This window comes from Anolis carolinensis, chromosome 1 (genome assembly GCF_035594765.1).
Source record: "Anolis carolinensis isolate JA03-04 chromosome 1, rAnoCar3.1.pri, whole genome shotgun sequence".
Classification (NCBI taxonomy): domain Eukaryota; kingdom Metazoa; phylum Chordata; class Lepidosauria; order Squamata; family Dactyloidae; genus Anolis; species Anolis carolinensis.
Genome location: NC_085841.1, coordinates 268,584,496 through 268,608,587, shown reverse-complemented (window position 1 = coordinate 268,608,587; position 24,092 = coordinate 268,584,496). Strand labels below are relative to the sequence as shown.

Below are 24,092 nucleotides of genomic sequence, written 5' to 3'. Positions count from 1 at the left end.
TTTTGAATTTTTTGGGGGGCCAAATTTGGAAATACCATCAGAAATGAAAAGCTGCCCCCCTCTAGTTTTGAAACGAGTTTAGAATCAAATTTTTCGTGGATCGATCAAGCCTAGTTGGTGCTCATCTCCATTTCTAAGCCAAAGAGCCAGCGTTGTCCATAGACTCCTCCAAGGACATGTGGCTAGCATGACTGCATGGCGCAATGTTACTTTACTGCCGAAGCGATTCCTATTAATCTACTCACATTTGCATATTTTCAAACTGCTAGGTTGGCAGAAGCTGGGGCTAACAGTGGGAGCTTACTCCGCTGCCCGGATTCAAACCGCAAGTTCAGCAGCTCAGCAGTTTAACTCACTGCACCATCGAGGGCTCTTACTTCATACTGTATTTAAAAAAAGAAAGAGAAAATTAAAAGAATATGGTGTTCTATCATAAATTGCTATGCTTTCATGTTCATTTTCAAAACTTGCTCATAGAGAAACATTTAATGTAGCAGCTTTGTACTCCACAATTAATTGTAACAGGAAAGTTATCTGTGGATAAGATAGCTTTTAAATAAAATGTTGCACATTTCAGAATTAATTGCCCATATCCTGTTGAGGAGTTATAAATGTATGACCTGGAATGTATCTATACTGCAGAATCAAAGCACTTTGACATCACTTTAACTGCCATGTCTCCGTGCTATCGAATTCTAAAGTTTGTAGTTCTGTAGGTTATGTAGCCTGTTAGCGAGCTCTGGTACCACAACAAACTACAAATCCCAGGATTATATAACATTGAGTCATTGTCCAGCTGCTTCCCAATTGACAGGAGATCCTATTCTCATTGATGTTTAGAAGATTGGGACAGGAGTTATTGCAACCTACCTGAAATCTATCAAGTGAAATGTTGTTTCAAGAAAACATGGGAATTTTCCACTGCTCTCAACAGAAATTATTTAATTTAGCACATTTATTTGACATATGGTTACTAAACAAAAACATCCCTCCCCCATCAGACAGTGGAGGGAAAGAGTGTGGTGGCTCAGTCTGGGCTGGTTCTTTTTCTTTTACAACAAAAGGCAGTCCCCTAAATGATCCTGATTGAACCAGACAGAGGCTCCTTCTACACTGCCATATCATCTAGATCAGGGGTCCCCAAACTAAGGCCCGGGGGCCGGATGCGGCCCTCCGAGGTCATTTACCTGGCCCCCGCCCTCGGTTTTATAATATAATATATTGTATATACATATAATATTGATAATAATATTATAATGTAATACAACACTAATAGTATCACCATATAATAATATTAATTATATATTCTATATTACATATAAAATTACTAATAATATTACAGTATAGTGGTATAGTTCAATATAGTAATATATAATGCTAATATTGTGCTATGCTAATAATATAATATATTGTATGTACATATAATTTGTAAGCCACTCTGAGTTACCTTTGGGGTGAGAAGGGTGTGATACAAATGTAGTAAATTATAATGCAGTAAATAAATAAATAATAAATAAATACTTTTTAGACTTAGGCTCGCCCAAAGTCTGAAATGACTTGAAGGCACACAACAACAACAACAACAACGACAACAACAATCCTAATTAACTTGACTACCTCATTGGCCAGAAGCAGGAGCACACTTCCCATTGAAATCCTGATAAATGTATGTTGGTTAAAATTGTTTTTATTTTTAAATATTGCATTGTTCTTTCATTGTTCTTGTTGTTGTTGTTGTTTTTGCACTACAAATAAGACATGTGCAGTGTGCATCAGAATTTGTATTTTTTTTTTTAAAATGCTAATCCGGCCCCTCAACAGTCTGAAGGATTGTGGACTGGCCCTCGGCTTAAAAAGTTTGAGGACCCCTGATCTAGATTATTAAAACAGATAATCTAGATTATGTGCTTTGAACTGGGCTATATGAGTCTAGACTGCCATATAATCCAGTTCAAAACAGATAATCCATATTTTATATGGCATGTAGAAGGGGCCAAAGTTATCTGCCTATATTGCTTTTAGCATATGTGGCAGATAGAGAAAGGAAAAGCAAGTAGGAGAGGAAGGCAAAATGTCTTATCCCCTCTCTGTCTAAGTCAGAGGTCCTGAACCTTAAGACCCCCAGGCCAGATGTGGCCCCCAAGGCCATTTACCCACCACTTGCAGGCCAGATGTAGCCCTCCAAGGCCATTTACCCACCCCCACCCTAAACTTTAGACCTGGGTCTGAAATGACTTAAAGGCACATAGCAACAACAATCCTAATTAATGTAACTATCTCTGAACAATTAGGGTGTGTCTAACTTCCAAGTACAGTAGAGTCTCATTTATCCAAGCCTCGCTTATCCAAGCTTCTGGATTATCCAAGCCATTTTTGTAGTCAATGTTTTCAATATATCGTGATATTTTGGTGCTAAATTCGTAAATACAGTAATTACAACATAACATTACTGCATATTGAACTACTTTTTCTGTCAAATTTGTTTTATAACATGATGTTTTGGTGCTTAATTTGTAAAATCATAACCTAATTTGATGTTTAATAGGCTTTTCCTTAATCCCTCCTTATTATCCAAGATATTTGCTTATCCAAGCTTCTGCTGGCCCGTTTAGCTTGGATAAGTAAGACTCTACTGTATGTAAAATTTAAATGCTTAAAGTCAAATACAGTGGACCTCAGTATCTGCTGGGGTTTAGTTCCAGAACCCACAGTGAATGCCAAAACCCACGAATGCTCAAATCTCATGAAATACAAGGTTTTAATAAAATGATGTCCCTTTTATAAACTAGCAGAATCAAGGTTTGAAAGATATAGATATTCAAGCTGTCGATGGTTGAATCTGTAGGGAAAAGGTTCACAAGGCTAAAGCGCAAAATGAGCTCAGGCTTTCCAGTGACATTAAAAACAACAAAAAAGGCTTTTTTGCTTACATCAGTAGAAAAAGGAAAAAACGAGGAAATAGGGCCTCTGCAAGGAGAAGATGGGGTGATTGTGACAGGCAATAGGAAAAAGGCAGAACTACTTAATGCCTTCTTTGCCTCTGTCTTCTCACAAAAAGAAAGCTGGGTTGTTGTATGTATTCTGGGCTGTATGGCCATGTTCCAGAAGTATTCTCTCCTGACGTTTCGCCCACATCTATGGCAGGCATCCTCAGAGGTTGTGAGGTATGGAGAAACTAAGCAAGGAAGGTTAATATATATCTGTGGGAAGTCCAGAGTGTGAGAAGAACTCTTTGTCAGTTGGAAGCCAGCGTGAATGTTGCAGTTAATCACCTTAATTAGCATTGGAAAGGTTCATCTCCTGTCTGGGGGCATCCTTTGTTCAGAGTCATTAGCTGTCCCTGGAACTCTTCTGTTATCAGAGTGTTGATTCTTATTTACTGTTCTGATTTTTGAGTTTTTTAATACTGGTAGGGTAAGTCATAGGGCGGAGGGAGCAAGCTTGTTTTCTGCTGCCCTGCAGACTAGGATGCAGAACAATGGCTTCAAACTACAGGAAAGGAGATTCCACCTGAATATTAAGAAGAACTTCCTGACCATGAGAGCTGTTTGGCAGTGAAACTCTCTGCCCCGGACTGTGGTGGAGGCTCCTTCTTTGGAGGCTTTTAAGCAGAGGCTGGATAGCCATCTGTCAGGGGTACTTTAAATGCGATTTCCTACTTCTTGGCAGAGGGTTGGACTGGATGGCCCATGAAGTCTCTTCCAACTCTATTATTCTATGATTTTATGATTCTATGTGGATATAGAGAGCCTATCCTATTGCAAGCTAAACTCTGTAGGAATATTAGGGTGCAACAAAAATTATCAGACGTCCTTCAAACAAGGGGGTGTTATTGAGGAGAAGGAAGACCAGTAAAGGCCTGGAGAGGCTGGCAAGGTTCCTTCTCTACCTCCTCTGCCCGTTTCCTGCCCTCCTCCCTCCCCAGTTTCCCTTCCCTTTTGAGCTTGAACTGGGCTCCCCCTCCCCTTTGATAACAGCAACAGCCACGTCCTTTAACTTCAGGTGGGAGCCTCTGGCATAGACCCTTGTTTATCACCTGCTACTTGATCTTTCAAAGCAAACATGATAGGAATGGAAAACAACTTCAATCTCTGTTTATGCTACACATTTAAATTCAGGATTAATTTTCTTTCACTGTTGTCCAGACCTTTACTGTATCTTTCTCCACTTTGTGAACTCAACTTTATGTCACTAATCATATCATAATGTTACCCAGCTGGAATTACTGTAGCTGTTTCTGCAGCCTAAAGCTGGATACTGTATCTCATACATGAAATAGTTCAGGCTTTTTCAGATGCATTGAAGCAAGCAAGTTTCAGTGTTACAAGATCAGTCCAATCCCTGCAAAAACTCCAATTGATGCAAAGGTTAGGCTGGGATGGTGATTCATAAAAGTGTTCTTGTAAATACACTACTTGACATTATTTGTGCCCTGTTGTCACGACCCAGGCTGCAGAGCACCAATAACCATACACAGAGGCCAGAATCTAACTAATATCTTTATTGAAGGAATATATAAAGTTAATAAAAGCAAGTGTATGAAATAGTCCAGAAATAGACCTTTCAGGAAAGGTCAAAATTAGTCCAAAGAAACAATGTCCAATATGAAATATTAAGGTCCAAAGTTGTAATCCAATAACCGAAACACTCACTTTGCCAGGCAAAGTGAGGGGAGATGACAAGGTCTTTTAGTCCGTGAAACTTGAGCGAGGCTAGGAAGTAACTTGATTCTTGGGAAAACGAGGCTTGATTCAAGGCAACAAGGAAACAAGGAACAAGAACAAGATCCGTGGTAATTTCTTGGCAAAATCCGGGAAACAAGACGAGGCTGAGTCTTAGAAAGCAAGGCAGGATTCGTGGAGTAAACAAAGCTGGGAACGAAGGCTTGGCGACAGGAACGGAGGCTTGGAAGCGGAGTAGCTGTCCACACACGCTACTCCGGTTGCTGACGAATTGACTCCGCAAGATCCCCTTGTGGGTAAAACACCTAAATAGGGTCCCGTTTTCCCGCCCAAGAGCAGTTCTCTGGAGAACCAGAAACGAAAGCTATTTTCTGAGTCCAGATGCATGACTCCCTAAAGTTTCCCATGGGAAGCAGGCTTAATCAGCTGAATGCTTAGCAGCTATCCTAGCACTCCTGCGAGACGCCTGATCGACTCCTCTCTGTTGTTTACAAAAATCATGGCGAGAAAACGTAGGAGATTTAGGCTCAGGGCTTGTTTGACAGACTTCTGGAAGACAAATCTCTTGCAGGTGCAAGGTTTCCAAATCTGGCTGGGAAAGTTCCAATTCTGACTGAAACGGCGAAAAACCCAAGTTTTCCTCTTCATCTGGCACCACAGTGCCAGGAATGGGACTACATTGCCCATGGGTCATCACACCTGTTGACAGATCCATTGCAATGAAGGCCATCATCTTTTCAGTACCCTCCTAAAGGATCTTTGTAAATTTCTGAAAATATTAGCAGTGCACTACAAAGGGCATTAGTCTTCTTAGTTGCCAATGGCATTGAAAACCTGTACTATACTGATTATTGCATTAAAATCACATTTAGTTCTATTATTTCCTATGATGTGAGCTTACTGTCAATGAATAAATGCTCTGCTTGTCCTTGAATTGTTATACTAGATACAGAAGACTCTCAGTTAACCAGAACCCAGGCAACCAGCAAAAATTACGTTAAATAAAAATTGGATTAAAACAAAATTTTATAATACAGTAAAATAAAATCAGTTTTTATAATACAGTAGAACATTGATACATTAAGTTAAATTTGTCTTTATTTATATTATTTGTATTTAACTACTGCATTTCAATATTAATATCAGGTCAACATAGAGTTTATGGTGTGGGGTATATATTAGTATTAGTTAGGTCTGTTTTAATAGTAGCTCTCAAGCTACCAGAAGTTACACTTATCTAGCATCTACAAATCCCGATGAATACTAGTAGACTGGGAGTCTACTGTATACTGTATTAACATAAGATTTTTAAGTGGATATTGTGCCACAGACAAATAAAATACACCTATCATCTAATTATCTATCCATACATTTATCTATCCTCATTAACAGTGATTCTTGGCCCTTGTGGTCTCTTGACTGTATGATTCTCTGAAATCCCATTTAGCTTGGCCAGCTATCAGGAATTCTGGGAAGTCCAAAACAGCTGGAGGACCAAAGATTGGGAACCACTATTGTAAAGTTTGTGAAAACTAGTTTTTTAGATGTCGCATCACAGAATCCTCCATGTTGGCTGCAAGATTCTTCTGGTTGTTGTCAAAAGTGTAAGATTTTTCAAGCTCTCTTCTGGAGAGAGATGAGATGGGGGAGATAATTTTTGTTCCACACTGCCATACCCTTTTAACTTTTTGGAAACTTCACAGAACACTTTTTTCTTGTGGACATGATAGCTAACAAAATGTGAATTTTAAAAAAGCTGTGAAGGCTTAAGATAAAATAATGTACTTTGCTTTAAAATTTATTTTTCTGAATCTTTTAGGCTGAATCTCCACCTTTGCGATGTAATGATGGAGAATATCCTTATAATGGTCAACGTTGTTGCAAGATGTGCCGTGCAGGTAACAACTATGTTCTGGAAAAGAAAATTATGCTTGTCTTCATTAGTAGCAGAGACTGGAAATTATTTCTTTAGCAATTAGGGGAAAGCATCTTATCAGTAATCTGTGTAACCCTGTGAAATAAATCAGTAGTAAGGTATTAGGCAAATATGTAGAGGATTGTTTATAGATCATAGATGATGAGGATTAATTTTAGATACAACATAGAGCTTGTGGATAGTGGAAGTGAAACTTCTTTCTCTACACTACTGTATTTGTTTAAAACATTTTCAAATACACTAAAATTCTACAAAGTAGAAGTAAGAAGAGAAAAAGCTTAATCGTTAGAGATAAAAAAGAACATAAGTAGATGGCCTCCATTTTTCCTTTTAAAAGTATGTACGGTATATGACATTCAAATTATTTCAGGCCTTTCAAAGAAAATGTTTGACGGTTCTCTGCTTCTCATTCCCTATTTCATTTTTTTCAACAACATTTTTTCCAAACGTTAACATATCTGGATTTCTGTGAGTTTTCCGGCCTGTATAGCCATGTTCCAGAAGCATTCTCTCCTGACATTTTTGACAACATGTACAGCAGGCATCCTCAGAGGTTGTGAGGTCTGTAGGAAACTAGGCAAGTGGGTTTATCTATCTGGGGAATGTCCAGGGTGGGACAAAGAGTTCTTGTTTGTGTGAGGCAAGTGTGAATGTTGCAATTGGCCACCTTGAATAGCCTTTCAGCTTCAAAACTTCCTGAGGAAATCCTTTGTTGGAAAGTGTTAGCTGGTCCTGATTGTTTCCTATCTGGCATTCCCCTGCTAACACCTCCCAACAAAGAATTCCCCCAGGCAGGAAGCAGCCAAGCTTTGAAGCTGCAGGGCTATTCAATGTTAATCAAGGTGGCCAATTGCAACATTCAACCTGTGAAGATGCCTGCCATAGATGTGGGCGAAACATCAAGAGCAAGGCTGTAGCTGGGGGGGGGGGGGTGGGTTAGGGGTTCAACACCCCTCCCCCAAAGTTTTTCAGGTTTTAAAAAAAACTTAATTTACTCATGAATTTTAACTGGTTAACCAAATCCCCATGAGTGTCCATTGAAGTTTATCGATGGAGCCTGATTTCTAAATTATTTTGCGATATGGAACTACTCTTCATGATTCTCCCCCAAAAAATTTTCTGGCTCCAGCCCTAGTCAAGAGAGAATGTTTCTGGAACATGGCCATACAGCCAGGAAAATTCACCATAAACCCAGTGATTCCAGCCATGAAAGCCTTTGACAACACTGCGTTTAATGTGAAAGTTCCCCTCCTTTGGACACCAGCAAGCTATGTCAGTCCACCATTCCAGAAGCTGACTTCCCCCTGCAACACACACACACACACACACAGAGAGAGAGACTGCTTGAAGCATTCTCTGCCATCTGACTGACTTTTAGTATCAGAATGAAACAAAAAAGAAAACTACCGTACTTCAAACTCTAAAATGCCAGAATGGGGTAGTGGTTATAATCTTAGGAAAGTCTGATTTTAGTCCCCACTGAGCCATGACACTCACTAGGTGATCTTAGGCCAGTGGCCGCAATCACTAACTCACAGCTTATGTTTTTAGCTAAATATGTTTAGATGGTAAGGCTGTGGGAAGGACTCTTTTTAAGTTCTTCAGTATTTGGTGATGAAAAGCTTTCTAATTAATATGTGAGAAACCTGGAGTGGTTAGTAAATGCTGGTGTGCTTAACAATGGTTTATTATTTCCTAACTCTGCAAAATTTCAGTGATAGATTATTTAATATCAGATCAATCCATGCATATTGACTCAGATGCATTTCCGACTAGATCTTTTTGAAAATGATTGTTTATTTCTTTTAGTAATAAGCATCTCTTGTTTACTAGGTACTTACGTTGAAGAAGCCTGTACCATTCCACATACTTTGGGGCACTGTTCACCTTGCACAAACGGAGAGGATTACACTGAGCATGAAAGTGGCCTTAATCAATGTTTTCCTTGTGAGAAATGCAAACCTGGTACAGTATGATTTTGCGACTAGTCTGCTTTCTGGTTTTGAGATTTTTAGACTCGGAAAGGGCGGGGGGGAAACAGCATTTTTATGAGGTAGTCCATTGGCAAGGTGGGGCCAAGGCCACAAAATGTCTAGGGCCACCTGTTTTCTTTCTCTGTGTGTGTGGTAATTCCCTCTTTCTCTTCTTCTTCCTCCTCCTTCCTTGTCCAGGGGGCAGCCAGGTCTGAACAGATAACTTTTAGTAGATTTTTGAAACAATGCCAAGGAATGCATGCACCCTCAGGTCCAAAGGTTGCACATCCCCAAATAAACTATTCAGAAGTTGAACCGTTTCCACTCTCCACTGTTTTCTCCTCCAGTGTTTACTTCTATAACTCATTCATGATTTGTCTCTTAGGGGACTTTATGTCTCTGATAGTGTTACATGAAATTATCATTTTGACCAGACCTTTTAAACTACACCACTTAGAATTCCCCACCAAGCTTAGATTCTGGGTGTTGTAGTCCTAAAGTAAGATTTCCAAGCTCTAATTATGGACATGTACTCTTTCACACACTGATGCTTTCTTTAAAAAGGGAAATAATAGTCAATAAAGATAATTTAAGACATCTTGTGCTGTTTTAATCTTTTAGGATACGTCATGGTGAAAGCCTGCACTGCTACAAGCAACACAAAATGCCAGTGCCCTGAAGGGTACTACTGTCCCCCAGGCTGTGAGGAATGTGTCAAGTGCAGGAAACGGTCTGTACAGTAATAAGTTTAATGCTGTTTGCTTTTCTTAATTGTAAAAATATGTGCTAGTACTTGGTGAATTAGATCAATTTAGATTCTGAATATTTATAATAATGCAAGTTACTAGAAGAACCCAGTTTTTAAAAACTATTGATTTTCAATCAAGTTTTATTGTAATACTTCTCTTTCCAAAGTACCAGTGCATGGATAGCAGTGAACTAATAATTTGTGATTGAAATACAGTTGGTCCTATGTATCTCTGGATTCTGCATTCATAAATTTGGCCATTCATGGCTTGAAAATATCATCATAATCCAAAGGCAAATCTTGACTTTGCCATATTATATAAAGGACACAATTTTATTACCCCATAATATATAAGGGGACATGGCATTCATGGATTTTGCTATCCACCCCGAGTCCCTTCGGGGAGATGAAGGCAGGTAATAATAATAATAACAACTATTATTATCATCATCATCCGTGGAGGTCCAGGAACTAAATCGTAGTGATACTGGGTGAGGGGTACTTTATATTGACTAGAATCCAGTTTGTAGCATAAGTAATGCAAGATCCATTGTGGAAAAGCGTATCTCGTACCCCTTCATACAATGTCTCTCTTTCTTCTTCTACACAAGTCTACTTCAAAGTGCAGATGCATGATTTACTGGCCAGTGGAAGGTCCTGGAGCCAGACAGTATCTTGACTGTCAGGAAAGAAGAGCTGTCATCACCGTTCCACACAAATTTCTAGTATTTACTTGCTAGAGAGCTGGGAGAGAGCCAGCTGCTGCTTCCCCTTGGATGCAGCCCAGGATGATTACACTAAATGGCCATAGAGGTACAGCCCACTACTGTGAGGTTGTCTTCTATTGAGATCTAAGCAGCATCCCAGAGGAACCATGCACCTAAGGGCACTATAGTCTACTGCACAATATGACATAGATTTACAACCAAACCAAGTCTGTACACTATAATTTTTACAGTATTGTAACATTAGCTCCTATCTGTCTGCTATATTAGTCCTAACTAGAGCGAATCAATGAAAGTACAGAAATTTGTGGAGTCAATACTTCGATAGGTTTTGTTTATGTTTACTGCAATAAGGATTAACACCTGAATTTAGGCTTAGACTTTGAGCCATATTAAATTGGAACCAAGCTATATTTATCAATTAAATGCAAAAACAGACCAATTTTCGATGTTAAATAGAAATAATTAAACAAATGTGTCCCTTTTATAAAGGTGAGGGCCTGTCAGTTTCTCATGGGCAAAGCAGAATGATCAGTCACCTAAAATGTAAGAATTAATTGTACTGGGTGCATTTATGTCTTTCTCTTTAAATGTAACCCCTGTGTTTTGGTGGGTCGCACTGAGGTTGGGTTGAGCGGTAATTGTATTGTGGGTGGCGGGTTGTCTATTTATGTGTATGTGTATATGTTTGTAATGCATATTGTGGGTGTTTTACAATTTTAAAAATAAAAATATTAATAAAAAAAATCCTAAATATCAAAAAAGAAAAAAAAGAATCTCAGCCCTTTTTCAGTTTCCAAACAACAAAGAATTGAAATGAGGTTTTAAAAATATGACAGAGATTTAAATTCACCCCTGTAATTTGTTTCCTATTTTTTTAAAAACAAAAAAACAAAAAACAACATGTTGTTTTCAATCTGAGGTTTTATTTTGTTACTACAAAATGCTACATTAGTTACCTTAGACTTTCAAGTGTTGACATATTAGATACTTTTGGATGTTGATTTTTTTTTGGTGTACAGCACATGATTTTAAGTTTCAGTAGCCAATGCTTTTATACACAATTCCCATGCATTTATAGGATGTTTGCATCCTCTCTCTGAACTGAGGGGCTTATGTTGTCCTTCTTCATGAAACATATCTTTCATTGATTGAATAATCAATCATTATTTTTGTTTGTAAATGAAAATGTAGGTGTCCTAAAGGAGAGGTGCAGGTCAAAAGTTGCAGTAGCACCACAGACATGGAGTGTTCACCATCTTCCACAGGTACAGTTTGAATCATCCCATTTCTGCATCTAGAAAGATACTTATGTAGGAGTTGTTCAAAAAGAATGTTGAACTTGCTAAAACAGAGGCCAGTCTTGTCAAGAGGGGATTGAAGAGGGTTTTCTTATTTTCTTTTGTCAGGGTATCACTTCAATAGTCAATGGTGACATTTTTCCCTGCATGTGCATATTAAGGTTGCTGGTCAGCAACATCCTATTCATTGAGATTTTAGGATCAAAATACTGGGCCCAGGCACTTGTGATGTCACAAATGTGATTGGTGCAGGCAAGGAATGGCATGATGGCAGCTGGCCGTGAAAATGGGCAAGAGACTGGTCTTGGTAAACAAACCCACAATTTGGATAAAGTCCAGCTAACTGGTTAATGTTATTACCTGGCAACCCAGGGAGTAGGGAGTATTTTTCACTACCTGAGCAGGTGCTAAAATGAACCAATACTTGCAACAGTTGCACATATTTCCATAAAGCATCCCAAATGGCTTTGGGGTGAGGGTTTCCAGCCCCTACGTTGGTGCTATTGGATCTTGTAGATAGCTTAGTGTCAGCTCTCAAACCTTCCACCACTGCTCTCAGTGTTTGCAGTAGAAGGTGGTTCCCAATAGTAACGCTTTGCTCTCTGCTTTGATACTGATGGCCTAAGGAGCCCAAAGGCATATGTTCTCTCCCTCTTCCTCCTGTCCCAAGTGCAATGTGCATTGCAACACGTTTTTCAGAGAGCTCTGGTGTTAGCTGAAAACAACTGGAGATGGTTGCCCAGGCTTTAAAGCAACCTTTCGTACAAATATTAGATTTTGTACTCCTAAAGTGCCATCTGTCCTGTGAGTAATCTCTGATTAGAAACGTGGAAAACAACAATAATTTGCTGACCAATTTTTTGGGCATTCTCGTGCTTCATTTTGTTGTGCCCTGAAAGACAATCGAAAATGCACACATGTGAAAATGGGCTGCATCTTTGAACATCTTTTAAGAGATGACTTTCATTATATTTAACTTGTTGCACTCTGCCTTTCACAGAAAGTAGCTTCTTTCTGCATTTTAAAATATCAGAGATGTGTTTGTGTAAAGCACTAATTATGCTGCCAAAACCAATCTATGTGTTTCAACTGTACTTCAAATTATGTAGAATATTCTTGTGGTCTGGACTAATTTTAAGAGTTTTAAATGCATTTTAGGAACTACAGACTCTGCACACCCAATGGGTATCATCATTACTGTGGTCTTCAGTGTGATCGGGATTGGGATCGTGATCATGATCGCCATCCTCTTCAAATTTAGAAAGAGAAACTCACTCTCTACACTGGAAAGAGGTATTTTTTTAAAACAGAGATGAACCTTCTTGATTTATCCAAATATTCAAAATAAAATGAGTTAAAATGAAGGTTAATGGGGAGCTACAACTGGTGAGGAGGTATAGCTAAGTCCCAAAATACAAGTCTTAACATGAGAGCACCCTGGCATTTCCAACTGAAAGTATGAGGTAATTGTTATGCTTGAGACCATCAGAGAACTGCTGTAGACAATGCATGGCTTCCTTGGACCCATTCCCCACTGCAAGAATATTTTTGATGGGGGGGGGGGGGAACCAATAATTCACCTAGCAAAGAATAAATAATTCCATTCCAATAGCTTCTCCTAGTTCCCTTCCACAGAAGGCAAGGCCTCCTCCTCCTGCCTCTTTTCTTTGCTTTTTATTTAAAGAGGCATTTGATGATTAACTGTTTCTGCAGAAAAACCTTTTTTATGGGAGGAGGTGTGATTTAACCTTTATTGTTATTTTTTTAATTAAACAATGGTAGACTATTAAACATTAATGGGGTTGTTGATATGATTGCTTGTTTTTTGCTGTCAAGGTGTTAGCTTTGCCTTATTTTAAACTTCTTATATATAAAATACATAAATAAGCCTTGAGGTTATACAAGTTGACATATAAAGGCTGCCTTGGTCTATGTCTTAGCCTGTTTCAGGCCTGAAATTACCTTTCTTACTGGACCCACCTCCCCGTTTCCAGAAGAAGGATGTTTTGGGCCTGAAATATGTAGGATTGATCCTCCTTCCCAAATGGGAATGTTATTTGCCATTCTTACTGTCCTCAAGTGGTTCAAATACAGGGCATGGGCATGCTGTTAGCCCCAGCTTCTGCCAACCTAGCAGTTCGAAAACATGCAAATGTGAGTAGATCAATAATTACCGCTCCGGATGGAAGGTAACAGTGCTCCATGCAGTCATGCGGGCCCCATGACCTTGGAGGTGTCTATGGACAACGCCAGCTCTTTGGCTTAGAAATGGAGATGAGCACCAACCCCCAGAGTTGGTGCTCGACTAAACTTAATGTCAGGGAAAACCTTTACTTTCAGTCATCCACTCCTTGAGAATGGGGAGGGGGCTGTTTATCATTTTATCCGACATGGAAGAATTGCAGCTCATCAGGGTCAAAGATGAAGTGAATTAGGTCCACTCCACACGTCTTCTAAAGCTTTCAACCCCAGTCACAGGAAGTTCTAAGGCAACTGAACAAAGTGTCTGACACTGCACATTGCCCGATGTGGTGTGATGCTGAACAACACTTTCCTGATAAGTAGTCCATCCCTTTATTTCTGGGTCTCTGAGAGGTTAGTTGAAGGGGGAGGGCATTTTCATATTAAATTACAAATTAAAATAAGGGTGCAGTCCTATGCCTGGACCTTTGGAAATTAATGATGTCTTGTCAGGGTTGGAATCTAAAGGCAATGGACCTTCAAGGGAAAATATCTAGCATCATTTACCCATTGCAGAAGTGATTCTCAACCTGTGGATCCCCAGATGTTTTGGCCTTCAACTCCCAAAAATCCTAACAGCTGGTAAACTGGCTGGGATTTATGGAAGTTGCAGGCCAAAACACCTGGGGACACACAGGTTGAGAATCACTGCATTACAGAAATAAAAAGCTAAAAGCCATAAAAGAAAGTAAGTGTTCATTTCTAAGTGAAAAGAATGACAAATCCTGCATGTTCATCTGCTTTCAAGTCACCTGTTCACTTATGGTGACCACATAAATTTCACAGTATTTTCTTAGGCAAAGAATACTCAGAGGTGGGCTAGTCCACTTTAAATTTGAAGCTAAGCTCTTAATTATGAACTAATACTAAAATATTTACACTTGCCTTTTTTCTTTTTCCTTGTAGTAAAGGAATCCAAGTCTTTGGTAAGTAGCCTATAAGGCACACATTTTTCAACCAGAAATTTGGGTGCATCTTAAGGGCATATCTACATATGCACTTTAACCTGAACCAGACGGCAGAAGTTTTGAACACCGTTCAAAAGCAGACTCATGTAAAGCATGCTACTGTGATCTAAATGAGATTGTGTTTCCATGGCTAGGTCAAATGTCCCAAGGACTGGGTGCAACTGACACCATTTCTTCATAAGCATATTTTTAATCCAATAAAATAATTAGAAGTGTTATGACGAGGATGCAATATATGCACCAGACTTCCCCAAAGTTGTATCCTCCATACATCTGGGACTACAACTTCAGCTGTGATAACTAATGATCAAAGATGTAGTCCAAAACATAGTATATACTGTATTTCCACTGGAGCAACAGTAGTCATCCTGAGTCTTACTAGATTTTGGATCATGTGAAACTATCCAAATCATGGGAAGGGGATACTGTGCTTATTACCCAAAGAATGTCAAAAGGATTGGTTTTTTTTTATTATTTGCAGATATCTGTAAATAGTGATGCTCCAAACACTAATCCTGAGATGCCTGGACTGAGAAATAAGGGATCCCAGAATGAGGAGAGCAGCAATTTGATGGTTGGCAGCACAAGTGAAGGATCTGACCCTAGAAAAGCCCCATCAGCTCCAATGCTGCAGCAGTCAGAGAACCCTGCCTTTCCAAGTGTGCCACCAAACGTAAGAAATTGTTTAATAGTCGCAGAGTTGGAAAAAGAGATCTGTCTGTCACTCTTGCTTTGGGTGCATTTACACTGTAGAATAAGTGCAGTTTGACGCCACTTTAACTGCCATGGGTCAATGCAGTGCAATCCTGGGAGTTGCAGTTTGATAAAGCATCAATCTCTAGCTAAGAAGGCTAAAGATCTTCAAAAACTACATCTCCCAAGATTCCATAGTGTTGAGCCATGATGGTTAAAGTGGTGTCAAACTGCATTCATTCTACAGTGTAGATGTACCTCCCCTTTCTCACACACACCTCTTCATTTTCATTTTACATCAAAATATGAAGTTTATAATCCCAGGGTATTACAAAATACTTTACAGGCAAGTATTTCTTAAAGTGTAGGGCTTTGCCACATGATACGCTGTGGTGCTTTTTTTAAAAAAAAAGTAGCTAGTAGTGGAAAATCTTAAAGGGATAAGTGATTGGGAAAGTTTTTTGCTCAGAAGTTTGATCCAGTTTTCTTGATCCCCAACATTGTTTGCAGTGGAGAGCTGGTCTCCTGTGGAGTGATGAGAAACAAAGTAAAATCTTTATATTGTATATCCAACATTTAATGTACTTCCATAGGACCCTTCATATTTTTTTTACGTGTCAGGAGTGACTTGCACCAAGTCGCTTCTGGTGTGAGAGAATTGGCCATCTGCAAGGACATTGCCCAGGGGATGCCCGGATGGTTTGATGTTTTTACCATGTCCCCGCATGGAGCTGGAGCTGATAGAGGGAGCTTATCTGCGCTCTCCCCGGGTTGGATTCGAACCTGGCAGCCTTCAGGTCAGCAACCCAACCTTCAAGTCACAAGGCTTTAATCCACTGTGCCACCGGAGGCTCTTACCCTTCATAATGATTCTATGGCTCATTAATGTCATTAAGTAAAGAATAATGTTAGGAAGTTTAAACTCCAGAAGTTTTTTTTTAACGCAAAACATAACCAACAGCGCTTTCTTACTCTGTAAAAGATGTACTTTTTTAAAAGAAGGCACTACACTCAAATGTTTATTTATTTATTTATTTCTATCATTTCTATCCCGCCCTTCTCACCCGAAGGGACTCAGGGCGGCTCACAATCCGGCAGAATTCGATGCCAATATACAATACAAAGGATTAAAACATGGGTAATTAAAACAGTTAAACAGATTAGTAATATACAATAAATAAATTTAAAACAATACAATGCAAATTACTTAAACCATTCATCCACAAAACCTTGTACGTGAACCTTAATCCAGACCGCGTTGAAGCCAACAGAACTCATTCATTAAACGCTTGCTCACAAAGCCAGGTCTTCACTTTTTTTCTAAAACTCAAAAGGGATGGAGCCTGCCGGATATCACTAGGGGAGGGAATTCCACAGCCGAGAAGCCACCACTGAGAAGGCCCTGTCTCTCGTCCCCACCAGCCGCACTTGTGAGGCAGGTGGGACTGAGAGCCTTGTGAAAGCCTTATATTGGTTCCATCATTACAACATTCAGTGAAAATTTTGCCTAAGATCTATTTGTTTGCATATGTTCTTTAAAAAGTTAATATACAAAATTTAAAAAACCTTGTACTAAACATTTGATCTTCATAAAATGTATCTATGCTGACTTGAGTGAGTCAATGCTTTATCTCTTAAAATTACTATAAAGTTGTTATAGCAAGTTTTTTCCTTATTACTTTAGATACCTAAAAAACCTGTGGTGAAACTAATAGATGGTTATTCAAAAACAGGTGAGTTGTTACATAACTTTTTTCAGTCTATCAGACCCCCAAACTCTCTCCTATAACTTTTTATTAATAGTTTTATTACATTTCCTCTCAATTTCATTACAAAATACAATCTATAATCCATATATCAATTTCTTCTCATTTCCACCATTGTGCTGCCCACCTCCAGAGTCCTTCTTTTCTTCATAGTCCCACCAGAACTTCATTTCTTCTGGCGAGGGTTGCTTCCCACCTTCTTTTCTCAATGTTTTTCAATACATTTTTTGCATATGCTTTCAAAATTGTTATTTTTCCTTAGGCCTTTTTTTTTTACCTTTGCATTACTTTTAAATTTATCACTTATTGCTAATTTCCTTATTCCATTCTTCTATCTTAATTTCTACCCCTCCTTTCCTTTTTTTTTTTTTTGCTAGTAATAGCCTTGCTGCCGTTAACATCATTATCAAATCCTTAAAACAGGGGTCCTCAAACTTTTAAAGCAGAGGGCCGGTCCACAATCCTTCAGACTGTTCAGGGGCCAAATTATCATTTGAAAAAAAATGCGAACAAATTCCTATGCACACTGCATATGTCTTATTTGTTTTGCAATACAACAATAACAATTAAAAAACAATACAATATTTAAAAATGAAAACAATTTTAACCAACATAAACCTATCAGGATTTCAATGGAAAGTGTGGGCCTGCTACTGGCCAATGAGATAGTCAAGTTAATTAGGATTGTTGTTGTTGTTGTGTGCCTTCAAGTCATTTCAGCCTTTGGGCGAGCCTAAGTCTAAAATTATTTATTTATTTACTACCTTTATTTACTACATTTATATCCCACCCTTCTCAGCCCAAAGGGGGCTCAGAGCAGCTGTATGTACAAACAATATATTATATTATTAGCATAGCACAATATTAGCATTATATATTACTATATTGAACTATACCACTATAAGGTAAAGGTAAAGGTTTCCCTTGACATTAAGTCCAGTCGTGTCCGACTTTGGGGGTTGGTGCTCATCTCCATTTCTAAGCCGAAGAGCCGGCATTGTCCATAGACATCTCCAAGGTCATGTGGTCGGCATGACTGCATGGAACGCCGTTACCTTCCCGCCAGAGCTGTACCTATTGATCAACTCACATTTGCATGTTTTCGAACTGCTAGGTTGGCAGGAGCTGGGGCTAACAGCGGGCGATCACTCCGCTCCCGGGATATGTTCCTGGGACCTTTTGGTCCGCACTATACTGTAATATTATATGTAATATATAATATATAATTAATATTATTATATGGTATTATTATTAGTATTATATTGTACAACATTATAATATTTTTATCAATATTATATGTATATACAATATGTAATATTATTAAAACTGATATAAAATATTATATTATAAAACTGAGGGCGGGGGCCAGGTAAATGACCTTGGAGGGCCGTATCCGGCCCCCGGGCCTTAGTTTGGGGACCCCTGCCTTAAAATATATTTTCTAATCACATTTCTATATCTTTGGTGTTCATTTCCATCCAATCTATATCAGCTTTGTTTATCTTCTACCACATGTCTCAATTGGTTCGCTTTGTAATAATGTTTAATTTCAGGTAGTCCTAATCCTCCCACTTTTTAAAAATTTGTACCAGTAACATTTATTTATTCTATTCTTTTCCCCAATATTTTAAAATGTATTTGTTTATTGCTGCCATTTATTCAATTTGTCTCCTTTATCTAATAACGTGGATAACCAGGGTTAGAGTCCCCCTAGGTTGAAAATGGTGCTGTTGAATGCCAGGTCAGTAAATGGAAAAACAACTGCCATCCAGGACTTGATTCTGGATGAGCGGGCTGACCTGGTCTGTATCACAGAGACTTGACTGGGTGAGACTGGGAAGTTAATCTCAGCTGTGCCCACCAGTATTCTCTGTACAGCAGCAGGCAAGGCCTGAGGGGCAGGGATGTGGAGTTGTAGTCTGTTGCGATTCCATCCTCCTGACCAGGTTCCCCATCCCACAGTCAATAACGTTAGACTGTATTCATCTAAAGGTGGGTAACCGGGACAGAATAAGGATTTTCTTGGTGTACTGTCCGCTGCTCAACAGACTCCCTTCCTGAGCTAGCCAGGGTGGTCTTGGAGTTGGTGTTCATAGAATCATAGAATAGTAGAGTTGGAAGAGACCACATGGGCCATCTAGTCCAACCCCCTGCTAAGAAGCAGGAAATCGCATTCAAAGCACCCCCGACAGATGGCCATCCAGCCTCTGCTTAAAAGCCTCCAAGGAAGGAGCCTCCACCACGGCCCCGGGGAGAGAGTTCCACTGTCGAACAGCTCTCACAGTGAGGAAGTTCTTCCTGATGTTCAAGTGGAATCTCCTTTCCTGTAGTTTGAAGCCATTGTTCCGTGTCCTAATCTGCAGGGCAGCAGAAAACAAGCTTGCTCCCTCCTCCCTATGACTTCCCTTCACGTATTTGTACATGGCTATCATGTCTCCTCTCAGCCTTCTCTTCTGCAGGCTAAACATGCCCAGCTCTTTAAGCCGCTCCTCATAGGGCTTGTTCTCCAGACCCTTAATCATTTTAGTCGCCCTCCTCTGGACGCTTTCCAGCTTGTCAACATCTCCCTTCAACTGTGGTGCCCAAAATTGGACACAGTATTCCAGGTGTGGTCTGACCAAGGCAGAATAGAGGGGGAGCATAACTTCCCTGGATCTAGACGCTATTCCCCTATTGATGCAGGCCAGAATCCCATTGGCTTTTTTAGCAGCCGCATCACATTGTTGGCTCATGTTAAACTTGTTGTCCACGAGGACTCCAAGGTCTTTTTCGCACACACTGCTGTCAAGCCAGGCGTCCCCCATTCTGTATCTTTGATTTCCATTTTTTCTGCCGAAGTGAAGTATCTTGCATTTGTCCCTGTTGAACTTCATTTTGTTAGTTTTGGCCCATCTCTCTAGTCTGTCAAGATCGTTTTGAATTCTGCTCCTGTCTTCTGGAGTGTTAGCTATCCCTCCCAGTTTTGTGTCGTCTGCAAACTTGATGATCGTGCCTTCTAACCCTTCGTCTAAGTCGTTAATAAAGATGTTGAACAGAACCGGGCCCAGGACGGAGCCCTGCGGCACTCCACTTGTCACTTCTTTCCATGATGAAGACGACGCATTGGTGAGCGTCGTCTTCATCATGGAAAGAAGTGTTGGAGTCTCAGTGGCTAATAGTGCTGAGAGACTTCAGCATACATAGTGAGACTTCCCTGTCAGGAGTGGCTCAGGACTTCATGGGCTCTATAACAGCCATGGGTCTATCCTAAGTGGTGTCTTGCATGCTGATGGACACCTTGTTTTCTGTGCAGGATTGGATGATGGTGATTCTGGTGTTGAGGACCGATCAGTACGTGGTCAAGTTTAGACTTGCTGGGACCCCAAACCTCTGCAGAGTGGGAGACCGATTAGATGGTCCGCTCCAGGAGGCTTATGCATCCAGATGGATTACTGACAGCTTTTTCCTGTCACCTTGGCAGGTGATTCTGTCGAAGCTCTGGCTGACCTCTGGAGTGGGGAAATTGCCAGGATGTTGAACACAATAGCTGCTGAATGTCCACTCTCATGGAGCAGAGCTAAACCAGCCCTTTGGTTTTCCAAGGAGCTGGCAGTGAAGCAAGTGAGATGGAGACTAGAGTGACATTGACAGAGAACTCAAAGTGAATCTGACCAAGCACAGGCTACAGTGTATTTGAAAGTCTACTCCGTGGCAATGGAGGCAGCAAGAAATTGTTCCTTGCTGCCACTATTGCAGCTGCAAGGAACTGTCCATCAGAGCTGTTCCAAGTGGTCAGAGGGCTATTACATACTGGTCCTCAAGGGTAAATCCCTGACCACTCAGCAGCCCACGGTGAAGAATTTGTAATGCACTTTGCAGATAAAGTTACTCAGATCTGTTCCGACTTGGATGCTGTTAACACAGTTTCAATGGATGCAACTGGATTGTTTGTCCAGTTTTGATGGATGCCTTTCAATTTGTGCATCCTAAGGACATCAAAGAGTGCTGGTGCCTCACCTAACTATTGTTCCCACGATTCCACAGCATTGAGCCATGGTGGTTAAAGTTATATCAAACTGCATTAATTCTAAAGTGCAGATACATTTGTAGAAAAAATTAAGAGCTTCTTTTCAATGACTGTTTTCCTTTGAATGCCATACTGAGATTGTTTAAAATTTACTTTTTCAAATGTATAATGCATTTTTCTTACCTTGTAGAACTCAACAGGATTTATTTTAACTTGAGGAACATGGTACTTCTACACGACTGGTCTGAACTTATGAGGAAGTGTGGCTTAACTAATAACGACATTGAAACCTTAAAGTTTGACCATCCTCGTGATATAAATGAAGCACATTATCAGATGTTATTAACTTTACAGAATCGAAAGGGAATTGATGGTGCTTTACGTAAATTATTAGATGGGCTGTGGGAATTGAAGCTTATGAGTATTTATGAAAATGTAACAAATGAATTAATACACCATAAAATAATAACAAGGGAAACCAGAGACTGATGTCTTGAGTTTGTTAAAAACATGTGAGGTCAGAACCGCTAAACTGCATCCTATATGACCTTACTTTAATGCATGTTACTTTTTCCTCAGGATGAGTAAATAGAAAACACAGCTGTTAAAACAAGTATGGGTTTCAATATGTCTGGAGATTGGGCTGATTCATATTTGTATATGTGTATTTTTATAACATCTGATCTTGGTAGTGACTGTATTTGGAACATCTGTGAATTACTTGAGGATGCTCTCCAAGTAAGCCTGTGCAGTATTTAAAAATCTCAATTTGTTTGTCACCCTTTTTGAGAAACAGTTGAAAAATGAGTGTCCATGGTGCAAGGTGAAGATACTTTATATACTATCTTGATAGGAATAAAGTTGCTAGACTTAAAATGTGCCACAGAAATGACTGTGGCTTGACATGGCTGTGTTGTCGAGGTTGGAGGTGGAACATCCTCAATAAAATATATTATGAACATGTTTCAGAGAAATGCAGTAGGCTTTTACATGAACTATGTCATGTTCTTGCTAACATTCAGTAGGCTGAAAGCAATATAAAAGTTTTTACTTTGTAGCCAGAACCCTAAATACATTTTTCCTGCAACTATGATCTCCATTATAATTAAGAGAACCTTGCCACATTGAATTGTAGAAAAGTTATGGATTGGGGTATTTATTAAATTCTGTGCTTTTCAAACAAAATCTTGGAATCATAATGTTTGAATTTTTACAACTTTTTATACCACTTGCAATTTTTTAAATAAAAAACCCTTTCAAGTTAACGTTTCTGAGTCATGTCAGTAAATGAGAGAAAGAAAACTGAGCCCTTTGTATTCTAAAAGCATCAAATCCTTTCAGATCATGGAAGCTAAACAGAGTCAGCCCTGATTAGCATTTGGATGGGAGACCACCAATTAATACCGACCGGATTAATTGAAGAGGGAATTGGCAAAACCTCCTCTGAGTATTCATTCCTTGCCTAAGAACAAAACCTATTAAATTCATGGTGTCTGCACAAGTTGAGAAGCAATTTGAAGGCACACACACACACACACACACAATGAGGAAAGTCAACTTGCTTTTAATTTATTGAGCAAATCTCAGTGTCAATTACCATTGCCTTGGTCATCTTACTTACATCCCTTTTAGGTGAGTTACAACTTTCTTAATATTTGAGATAGGATGGGGGCTTGAGAAGCAGTGACTTAATTTAAGACTATCCAGTGGATTCAAGAATCAGGCAGATTCAATCCCAAATTCTTCAAATTTTAGATTTAAAAATCAATATAATTATGTTTTAAAACATTACTGGGATGGTAAGGGAGAAGCTTCCTTTTCATTCAGCGTAAGAGTCTAAACAAGGTGAAGATGAGCCTAGGTAAGTGGGCTACATGTAGTTTGGTCGTGTTGCAACAAGGGTTTCCTTTCCAGCAGTTCCCAGACAGCAAAAAAGATAACCTTAGGGCCCTTTCAGACAGGCCCTATATCCCAGGATTCGATCCCAGGATTTCTGTTTATCCCAGATTATCTGGCAGTGCGGACTCATATAATCCAGTTTAAAGCAGAAAATCTGGGATCAGATCCTGGGATATAGGGCCTGTCTGGAAGGGCCCTTAGATACTTGACCCTGGCTCAAGTACCACTGTTGGAATGACAAGTCCTCCCTTTCCCATGATATACTGATGTTGGCAATAGTTGTGTTGTGCTCTCTTTACATCCCACATGTATTCATTTATTCTATGAGAGCCTCAACTTGACAAGCTTCTGAAGCCAGCGTATTCTAAAACTGGCCACTAGGGGTGCATCTACTTTGTAGTAGAACATAGTTTCACACCACTTTAACCACCATGGCTCAATGCTGTGGAACCATGGGAAGTACAGTTTGGTGAGAGACCAGCACTCTTTGGCGGAGAAGGCTGAAGACCTTTTAAAAACTTCACCTCAAACCCCATAGCATTTAGCCATGGCAGCAAAAGTGGTGTCAAACTGCATTCATTCTACACTGCAGATCACATGTGTCAAATGCAAGAAAATAAATAAATAAATAAACTTTATTTTTATATCCCGCCCCATCTCCCTGAAGGGACTCGGGGTGGCTCACAACAGGGACAAGCCCGAAAACAACAACACAAGACATTTGACCAAAAACATTCCAACGACTCACAAAATAAATAATAAATACATATATATACATAAAAGAACCACAAACTGAATCCAGCCCACTGCATCATTGTATATGGCCCGCAAGGCTTTCAATGCCAGGACAACATAGTTACATTTATATAGTCTTACAATCACAAATTGCCCTTTGAAGGCAACCCTTGGTGGAAATGAGTTTGACACCCCTGATGCTAAATTACTCAGCTATGAAAGACACTGGGTTGTCAGCATCAAAATTGAAAGAACCACTCCCTAAATTCTGTGTTAAAGAGTTCTACATATACAGAACCACCCCCATATTTACGGTCCCATGTATCCATGTCCATCAAAATATGCCCTCTAGGCATTTTCTAGGCCATTCAGCACAACCCTATAGCATTCTTGAGGTCAGGAGTTCTTCATTTAAGTAG

General features: G+C 39.6%; 1 protein-coding gene across 2 annotated transcripts in view; it reads left to right on the top strand.

The window, feature by feature from the left end:
* The window catches only part of LOC100559769 (tumor necrosis factor receptor superfamily member 23), a 29,186-nt gene extending 6,882 nt beyond the window's left edge, over nucleotides 1-22,304 (top strand). Inside the window, exons 2-10 of one of the 2 annotated variants that reach the window (XM_062967649.1) lie at nucleotides 6,502-6,580; nucleotides 8,452-8,583; nucleotides 9,213-9,321; nucleotides 11,259-11,332; nucleotides 12,524-12,658; nucleotides 14,513-14,532; nucleotides 15,056-15,247; nucleotides 16,952-17,000; nucleotides 21,230-22,304. In XM_062967649.1, coding sequence (XP_062823719.1) covers nucleotides 6,502-6,580; nucleotides 8,452-8,583; nucleotides 9,213-9,321; nucleotides 11,259-11,332; nucleotides 12,524-12,658; nucleotides 14,513-14,532; nucleotides 15,056-15,247; nucleotides 16,952-17,000; nucleotides 21,230-21,528 — 1,089 coding nt within the window. In that variant the 3' untranslated portion in view covers nucleotides 21,529-22,304. Of the gene's footprint in view, nucleotides 1-6,501; nucleotides 6,581-8,451; nucleotides 8,584-9,212; nucleotides 9,322-11,258; nucleotides 11,333-12,523; nucleotides 12,659-14,512; nucleotides 14,533-15,055; nucleotides 15,248-16,951; nucleotides 17,001-20,325; nucleotides 21,205-21,229 lie in introns of those variants that run through there. The other variant, XM_062967650.1, reaches the window with a different exon arrangement.
* Nucleotides 22,305-24,092: the final 1,788 nt, after the last annotated feature.